This window comes from Engraulis encrasicolus, chromosome 8, assembly GCF_034702125.1.
Source record: "Engraulis encrasicolus isolate BLACKSEA-1 chromosome 8, IST_EnEncr_1.0, whole genome shotgun sequence".
In the NCBI taxonomy this organism is placed as follows: domain Eukaryota; kingdom Metazoa; phylum Chordata; class Actinopteri; order Clupeiformes; family Engraulidae; genus Engraulis; species Engraulis encrasicolus.
This window is the reverse complement of record NC_085864.1, coordinates 20,099,755-20,109,754: the sequence shown is the minus strand read 5'-3', so window position 1 is coordinate 20,109,754 and position 10,000 is coordinate 20,099,755. Positions and strand designations below refer to the sequence as shown.

At 47.3% G+C, this 10,000-nt stretch overlaps 1 protein-coding gene across 1 annotated transcript in view; it reads left to right on the top strand.

The window, feature by feature from the left end:
- LOC134454832 (neurobeachin-like) overlaps positions 1-10,000 on the top strand; it is a 716,394-nt gene that overhangs the window by 439,518 nt on the left and 266,876 nt on the right. The window contains exon 44 of the mRNA XM_063205991.1: positions 6,483-6,635. Coding sequence (XP_063062061.1) covers positions 6,483-6,635 — 153 coding nt within the window. The remainder of the gene's footprint in view (positions 1-6,482; positions 6,636-10,000) is intronic.

The window sequence follows — 10,000 nt, the reverse complement described above, 5'->3', positions numbered from 1 at the left end:
ACTCCATCCCTCCCTCCATCCCTTCCATCTCTCCATCCCTTCCATCTGTCTGGCCCTCTACCCACCAACCACCCTTATGCCCCTATGCCTCTTTGGTGGGGCTAGTCTTGACCCCTCTACCCCCTTCCTGTCCCCTTCCACCAGCTCTAGCGCCCCTCTTCCATCAACCCCTCTATGCATCTCTACTTTCATCTTTTCTTTCCTTGCCTCTACCCTCATCCCATTCAATCCTATGACCATCATTGGTGGGGCTGGTCTTGACCATTCTCCACCTCCTCCTCCTCCTCTCCTCATCTCTCCTCCATTTCCCCTCCCTCCACTCTTCCTTCCAACCCTCCATGTTTTTTTTCTCTGTCTATTCCATTCCTTCAGCCTTGGTCTCTCCGTCATTTGACCCTTGTCCCATCCAACCTTATACCTGTTATTATAAGGTGGTGTTTGCTCAAACGGGTATGTTGTGCCGGGTATGTTGATGACTTTGTCCTGTGCCCAGGAAAAGCTGTCAGCGGCTCTGCATATCTACCTGTGCTTATGCCTGTTGGTGGCGCAGGCCAATCAAGACTGGCAGGCCGCGAGCTAAGGCAAACACAGCAGTGGAGATTGCGGTGTAGGTACCGTGTAGTACGAGTCCGTCATCCAGTTCCAGATCCAGAGGCGTATAGTCGGCCAACCAGCGGCGGGGGGATAATGATGTCTTTTTGTAAATCTGCGGTTTTGGATTTCGGTCCGTTTCCAGCTTTTGATGTTTGGTCCGCCGCTCCGTGTCTTGTTTCACTCTCTCCCTCCCGCTAGCTACACTGTGAGTCAGGGCTGGACTGGCCATCTGGCATAGCAGGCATTTCCGGTTGGCCCCCGCAACCTCATGGGCCCCTAAATGTTTTTTTATTTGTTTTATTTTTACATTTCTTAAAATAGGGGCCCACAAGGGTGCGGGGCTCACTGGTGAGTCCCTTCTGCGTCGCTAATTATTAGGGGCCGCTTTAAGCCAAAAGGGCCCAGGCCCTATTTCTCCCCCGGTCCAGCCCTACACTGCGAGCCAGGGCCTCATTTCCGAGTCAGGAACTTAGACCTCTTCCTCTGCACTGACGCTGATGAAAAGCCAGGTGATGTGACACAGAGCAGGACCTAGTCACACACACACACACACACACACACACACACACACACACACACACACACACACACACACACACACACACACACACACACACACACACACACACACGCACGCATATGCACACACACACACACACACACACACACACACACACACACGCATATGCACGCACGCACGCATATGCACACACGTACTCACACACGCATATGCACACATGTACGCACGCACGCACGCACGCACACACACACTCACACACACACACACACACACACACACACACACACACACACACACACACACACACACACACATCCACAAGCTCCCTCTCACATAGCTTGGCTTCCCATGGCTCCTGACGTATAATTTAATCAGTGAAAGTAAGCATACACTCATACTCACCGGATATAAAGTCATGAGAACACACATGTACGAATACGTTCTCCCGTATTTCAGAGAAACTTAACGCACACACAGTCACAAAAGTATATACAGCCCAGTGCATACATAGCCTACAGTACTAACACATTCACATTCTCTGGCCAGAAAGGTCCTCGCCATGTTGTCTGAAATTAGTCATGCATGGGGCAGTAAGCTGCACTTTGTGTTAATACGATACGATACGATTACGATTATACTTTACTGTCCGTTTTCACCAAAATTCGTTTTGCGTCCCTGAGCAACACTCGGTTAAGAGAGGACATACACATAACATCACATCACAAGACTATTGCACAACTGACAAAAAACAAAAACAAAACAAACAAAAAACAGAGGACACAGGCCTATATACAGACATACATGCATACATACAACCCACATAATGGGTGTATGTAGTGTAGTGTATTACATGTAGTGTATTACATTTCATTACACTTAGCTAACACTTTTATCCAAAGCGAGTCACCGTTATAGGGTATTGGTTACAATTCCTTGAGCTGTGTGATGTAAGGTGCCTCAGCCATGGAGTGGAAAGATGGGAATCGAACCTGCAACCCTCTGATGTTAAAGATGTAAATCCCATCACCTTAATCACTATGCCATAGCTTCACACAGTAGAAGATAGTAAAAATGCATTTGAGATATATCCTAATTTTAGCCCATCACAATATTTTTCTTGTCTCCTCTGACAGTGACAGACTCATGAAACCAAAAAATGCAGTACATACACAAAAGATTTCCCATACACAGAACATTATTTTTTACGTCTGCCCTCCATACAGATGTCGGCAAACCCATGACTACAACACAGCAGTACATACTTACAGTACACACACATGCACACACACACCCCTACACTACACAAACACACACACACACACATGTGCACACACACACACAAACACACACACACACACATGTGCACACACAAACACACACACAAGCACGCGCGCGCGCACACACACACACACATCCATGAACAAAATGAATACATTCACAGACAGAGTTGTTCTAAAAAAGAAACACACAGCCTGCGTATCCGAGTGTCATACGTGACCTCTGCACAGCCCACATCCCGCAGGGAACGCTACAGCAGCGAGAGTACACATGAAACACAACGCTGCACAGAGCAGAGCAGAGAGAGAACATGTCAAAAACACGTCAAACTCCAAGCGCTACTGCGCCTCTGCCTCTGCCTCTCCCTCCACTCTCCTCCTCCTTCCCCACTCCTCTGCCTCTGCCTCCTCCTGCTTCCACAGTCCTCTGCCTCTTCCTCCCCCTCTTCCTCCTTATCTTCCTCCTCCTCCTTCTCCATCTCCTCCTCCTCCTCTTCCTCCTCCTCCTTCTCCATCTCCTCCTCCTCCTCTTCCTCCTCCTCTTCCTCCACTCTCCTCCTCCACCACCTCCACCTCCTCTCTCACCTACTGTGTTTTCTTCCTCCACTCTCCTCCTCCTCCTCCTCCTCTACATCTTCCTCTTCCTCCTCCTCCCCCCCCTTCTCCTCTTCCTCCCCTATTCCTCCTACTCTTCTTCCTCCTCCTCCATCTCCTCCTCCTCCTCCTCCTCCACTCCACTCTCCTCTTCCTCCTCCTCTTCCTCCACTCTCCTCCTCCACCACCTCCACCTCCTCTCTCACCTACTGTGTTTTCTTCCTCCACTCTCCTCCTCCTCCTCCTCCTCCTCTACATCTTCCTCTTCCTCCTCCTTCTCCTCTGCCTCCTCCTCATCATCATCTTCCTCCTCTCTCCTCTGTCCCCCACTCTCTTCTCCTCCTCCACTCTCCTCCTCCTCCTCTTCCTCCATCTCCTGATCCTCTCCCTCTCCTCCTTCTCCTCCTCCTCCTCCTCCTCCTCCTACACTCTCCTCCTCCTCCTCCTCCTCCTCCTCCTCATTCTCCTCCTCCTCTTCCTCCTCCACTCTCCTCCACTCTCTTCCTATTCATCTTCCTCCTCATCCTCCTCCTCATCCTCCAACTCTACCTCCTCCTCCTCTCCCCTACTGTGTTGTCTTCTTCTTCCTCTTCCTCCTCCTTTTCTTCTCCTCTTCCTCTTCCTCTTCATCCTCCTCCTCTTCCTCTTCCTCCTCCTCCTCCTCCCCCTACTGTGTTGTCTTCCGGCTGCTGTTGTTCTGTTGCATCACAGTAAAGTTCCACTTTACTTCCCCTCGCTGAGCATGACCTCGTAGAAGAAGACGATACACACACACACACACACACACACACACACACACACACACACACACACACACACACACACACACACACACACACACACACACACACACACACTGAACTATTGTACACACACACTACCACACGCACCCACTCTCCATGTTGCATGAGCGCCATGACGTGTGGCAGCCCTTCCTAGGAATTGTGGGAAATTAGAGTTGATGAATCCGTTGTGGAGGTTTTTTTTACTCCAGTTCTCCCTCTCTCTCAGTTCTCACTCTCTCTCTTTCTTCTCTCTCTTCTCCCTCTCTCTCTTTCTTCTCTCTCTCTCTCTCTCTCTCTCTCTCTCTCTCTCTCTCTCTCTCTCTCTCTCTCTCTCTCTCCGTTCCCTTTGTCTTTGTCTCTGCTCTCCTCTGTGTTCCTCCTCTCCTGTCTCTTCCTCTTTGGTACAGTGGGCTACACCCTTCTCCGCTCGTCATTTCTCATTTGCCGTCTAGTGTGCGCTGCTCTGCTCTGCTCCGCTCTGCTCACTGCTCTGAGCTCTGGGATGATGATGATGAGCTTGGGGTGTGTGTGTGTGTGGGGGGGTCCGTCTCTAGGCTGCACAGCCTCTCCCTAATTGTACTTGTCTGTTCAGTCTCATTCTCATATGAGCCCCCCAAGGCTGGATTGGCCATTAGGCATACAAGGCATTTGCCCGATTGAGTGTTGTTGATGATTTTGGCCCGGTCCTCTCCTCCATGTTGTGGTGTCAGTCCTCGTGCCGCCACAGCGGACCCCAGAAGTCAGATTTAAATACTTTTTTTGGCTGATGTGGTCAAAATAGCTCGTAAAAGCTGAATAAAAATGTTGTCACTTCATTCTCTCTCTCAATGCCTGCGGAGTGGTCTTGGCTGAAAATGCCCGGCCTCATTTTTTTTGTCCCAGCCCAGCCTCTGTCTGAATCTCCCATCGCATACATATGACTCCCACTCCTCTTAATAGACTATGAGCAGAGGACAGGATCGCTAGGCTTTGTTGTGGTGCTTCTAAAAGAGTAAAACAGCAGAACACGATGAAATGCTTCATCAAGGGCGCTTGTACGCTAAACATAAGGGCTAAAAAGACTTTTTCTGGTGTGTGTGTGTGTGTGTGAGTGTGTGTGTGTGTGTGTGTGTGTGTGTGTGTGTGTGTGTGTGTGTGTGTGTGTGTGTGTGTGTGTGTGTGTGTGTGTGTGTGTGTGTGTGTGTGTGTGTGTGTGTGTGTGTGTGTGTAATGTCTCTGTCTCTGTAACGATCGGAAATGAAAACTGCTTGTGTTGCTTACTTGCTTGCGTGTGTGCACATCGTTATGACTTCCGACACGAGTACTTACGGTGTAAAATGCAGAGTCAGGCGATTTGACAGTGCGTTGTGGGCTGGTGTCAGCCTGCATAAAAAGCAAGCTCAGACGCCCCATCAGACGCACTGTCCCGCTGTTCAAAATGTCTGTTTCAGGCTAAACACACAACCAAACACAGATTAGCATTTTGATATTTCTGTCGTGACGCCTTTTCTTTGTCTGCCTTTACATGTGGTCGACATGCCATGTGAAGTTTAGCTTAGCCATGCTGGTGAATGCCATTGCCTTGTTGCGTTCTGACTGAAGGTTACGCTGGGCTATGCAATCAAATCCACTTTGTAAACAATTTACGGGTAACAATACAAATGGCATTAAACGCTGTGGAATGTATGACAGTAAGCCTCGTACCTTCCATACCTCAGCCTATTGTTAGTAAACCGCAACAGACATCGTTTGTAATTAGTAACCCAAACATCCCATAGACATCATCATTCTTGTAATGTTTTTAAAATAAACACACTCAGTGTAATGCTGTCAAAACTGTTGAAATTTCAGAGAGGAAAAAAAAACAGTTTTTATTTGAGCTTGAATTAATTTTAATTCATAATTAATAATCTGCAAAAAATCCAAAAAAATAAAAAACACTATGCGCCTAACTGCAATTTAGCAGTTAGCAGCACAATTTAGTTTTAGACACAGGAGGACAGATGGAAATAATAATGCATGATAGTATTCTTATATACACTGCACATATGTACTGTATGTACTTGTACAAAACAGTAATTGCAATGCTGTTTACCACAGCCCCTTTTTGTCTGCTAACAGATACACACATGAAGTATTTCAGGAGTAAACACAAGCATCTCAGATAAATAGCTCAAATTTGTAAACAAAGCATGTTTTGTCTTTGTGCACTTTCCCCCCACATATATCAAGTCAAGTCAAGTGTACTTTATTGTCACAAATCTATGTAACAGGGTTAGCACAGAAGTTTGAAATTGTGTTTGAACAGTCTCCAATGTGCAGGTAAACGAAATAAGGCATTGACAGTAATATCTCTCTCTCTCTCTCTCTCTCTCTTTCTCTCTATCTATCTCCCTCTCTCTCTCTCTCTCTCTCTCTCTCTCTCTCTCTCTCACACACACACACACACACACACACACACACACACACACACACACACACACACACACACCTACACACGATTCTTTCTCTGACACATTCACTTCAACACACACACACACACACACACACACACACACACACACACACACACACACACACACACACACACACACACACACACACACACACACACACACACACACACACACACACACACACGTACAAACATACTGTATACCCTCAGAGTGTGACTGTGTATCAATAAAGTAACTCTCCCCTGTTATGCGGTTTTGTGTGTATCTCCCCCTGCAGGTTCGGAGGAGGAAGACCAGGATGGTGTGAAGGCCAAAAAAGGTTTCCGCAGCCAGGCGGTGGTCAACCAGAACCCAGAAGCAGAGCTCACGTTGGAGGGAGACGAGGACGCCGCCAGCCTGCTGCAGGAGAAGGAGATTGACAACCTCGCCGGTAGGAGGAGGGGGGGTATACTGCACAGAATGGAGGCTACAGGAGTATGACCTGGCCGGCAGAGGAGAGGGAGAGGGAGAGGGAGAGGGAGTAGAGGCAGGCTCTAAATTAGCCAACACTAGTCAATCAGTCAACACCAGCTTCAGTTTGACTGGTAGAAAAGACCAACTTACTAGGAACTTTGACCCATAAGAGAGTGAGTGTCTGGTTAGTAAGATTAATATCTACTAGCCATTTTGGATGGTGATAAAAAAGTTAATTTAGAGCGCTGAGTAGAGGCATACAACTTTGCCAGTAGGGGAGACAGTGCAGGGACTGGGGCAGTAGAGGAATACATGGAGAAAGGGGGGCGGTGATAGAGGGTAACAAAGATATCCTTTTAAGACAGATGTCAGATTAACAGTCATAAAAGTATTGATAGGCATTTTGGCTTTCATTTAGAACAGAGGTAAACTACACATTTTGATGCTTCTCTCTTGAGGAATGAAAATGTCAAGGAGACATATAAGTGAGTGAGTAAAATCATTCAGGGAAGGTGTGTGTGTGTGTGTGTGTGTGTGTGTGTGTGTGTGTGTGTGTGTGTGTGTGTGTGTGTGTGTGTGTGTGTGTGTGTGTGTGTGTGTGTGTGTGTGTGTGTGTGTGTGTGTGTTCGTCCACACTGGTGTGTGATTCGTGTGTGTGTGCTTGTGTGTGTGTGTGTGTGTGTGTGTGTGTGTGTGTGTGTGTGTGTGTGTGTGTGTGTGTGTGTGTGTGTGTGTGTGTGTGTGTGTGTGTGTGTGTGTGTGTTCGTCCACACTGGTGTGTGATTCGTGTGTGTGTGCGTGTGTGCTTGTGCGTGTGTGCTTGTGCGTGTGTTTGTGTGTGTGTGTGTGTGTGTGTGTGTGTGTGTGTGTGTGTGTGTGTGTGTGTGTGTGTGTGTGTGTGTGTGTGTGTGTGTGTGTGTGTGTGTGTGTGTGTGTGTGTGTGTGTGTGTTTGTGCGTGTGAGCGTGCGTGCGTGCGTGCGTGCTTGCGTGCGTGCTTGCGTGTATTTGTGCCTTAAATGAATGATAGATCCCTAGAGCAGTTTGTCTCTCTGTATGTCTCTCAGTATGTCTGTCTCTGGAGGTTGATGACTAGAGCTAGCCAGGAGAAAAAAGGCAAGTACAAGGGAAGACAAGGCAAGAGAAAAGAGATGTAGCAATACGTAAACAGGGAAGGTGACAAGGGGGACAAAGGGGTCACGTGTCCTGGGCCCAGGGAGAGAGGGCCCCAGAATTGGATCCTCATTACATTGTATGTACGTATGTATTGGGTTTGGGGCCCTTTCATATGTCTTTGTCCCGGGCCCAGCCAAAGCTGTCAGCTGCCCTGTACATAGATATAGTTGTAGATGTACAATGTTTTTTGCGCTCCAGGGAGATTTTTGGCAGGCTGGGTTAGTGTTCTGGAAAGCATTCTCACGAGTGTTTCCTTGACACTCCACCCTTTAAAGTCTCTCTGATATTTATTTGTGTTTTTCTTTTTGTTTTTTGTTTACTTTTTTGTTCTATTTTCTTCCGACTATGTAAATATACTGTCTTATTTTGGATACCTCATGTCATTTTTCATGTCCCTTACAGCGCTTTTCCTAGCCCAAGTGATTCGCGCCAGAGGCAAGTGTTTATGTGTGTATGTGTCAGGGTTGGACTGGGGGAGAAATAGGGCCAGGGCACTTTTGGCTTAAAGGGCCCCCTCCCTTTAAAATGAGCGGCGCAGAACTGACTCGCCGGTGGGCCCTGCACCCTCGTGGGCACCCATTTTCAGAAATGTAAAAAAAAGACCTCATTTTTTTTCATTTCTTTTAAATTTCTGAAAATAGGAGCCCACGAGGGTGCGGGGCCCACCAGGAAATGCCCGCTATGCCAGATTGCCAGTCCAGCCCCGTGTGTTTTTTTTTTTAAAAACTAACATCAAGAAATTTCAATCAGGAAATGTTTAAAAAAGAGCATCAAAAAAGCCTCCACCGCTTCCACAATCAACTCACCCGCAGTAACACGAAACGATATTTCCTTGTAAAAATATACGCTTCTGCCCCGTCGGTCCACGGCTGCTGTAACTACTTCTGCTACTTGATTTGACGTGATTCTTAACTCAAACCTAATCTCAATCAGCTTTTACCGCTTTTCCCCTGACCCCTTTCGTGGTATGTTTTATAGTTGGCACCGTTTACCCACATAACTGAATCAATCAAATAAAATCGACTCTTTTTTTTCCCTTTGATTTCAAGTAAAATGGCGAGAGAAGGCGGGAAAGCAGAGAGAGCAGGAAATAGGGGTTCGTAAATATGGCAACAAGCAGCTCAACAACATGGGGTACACTGAAAGAGACGATATATCAGCATTAAATCAGACATTTGATATTTCACTTTCTTCTTTTTCTTCCTCTTCTTCTTCCTCTTCTTCTTCACTCTCTGTCTCTCTCACTCTATCTATCTATCTAGCTCTCTCTCACATAAAAACAGAAGCACACACACACACACATGAACACACTTACAAGATCCCTCTTTCATTTCCCTTCTCCATTTCATCGTTTCTTATTCTCTCCCTTTTTCTCCCTTCCTATCTCTCTCTCTCTCTCTCTCTCTTCGTTAGCGTAGCGGGTTGCTAGCTGAGCTTTGTCTGACGAGGGCAGCCTTCATCTTGCGCCAGGCAGCAGTCACACATGGTTGTTTTTCCATCTGGCCCGTGGAGTCTGTGTGTGTGTGTGTGTGTTTGCATGTATAGTGTGTGTGTGTGTGTGTGTGTGTGTGTGCGCGTGTGTGCGTGTGTGTGTGTGCATGCATGTGTGTGTGCGTGTGTGAGGTTCACTGAGCATCTGATTAATGTCATTAGCATAATGACTCTCGTCCTCATCGCCCCGTAGCCTCCGTAGCCTATGCAGCCTCCGTACTCCATGAAAGAGAGCCATAGGTGATCTCCCTCTATGCCGTTTGGCCAGCCCCATCGAAAACACCCCCAACGCCATTACAAATAAATGGCTGCCATGATCCGATACGCATATACGCATACGTAATCTATTTTTAGCCGACGGACACGCACGGCAGTCTTTATGACGGTATTTGTCTCACACACGCTGAAGGTGATCGCTAGCATGGGGATCGCTGCTCAGTGGAGAGAGAAAGAGAGAGAGAGAGAGAGAGGAGAAGAAAGAGATTTAAAGTTATAGTGCAGGAGTGGAGGAAAGATAATGCAAGAGAACGATAAAGAAAGAGAGAGACAATGCGGGAGAAAGAATGGAGAAAGAGATTGAAAGTGATAGTGGAGCAGGGGAGGAAAGAGACTGCAGAAGAGAGAGAAAAAGAGAGGGAGAGAGAGTGAGGAGCAGAACAGCATGAAGTGAATGCAAG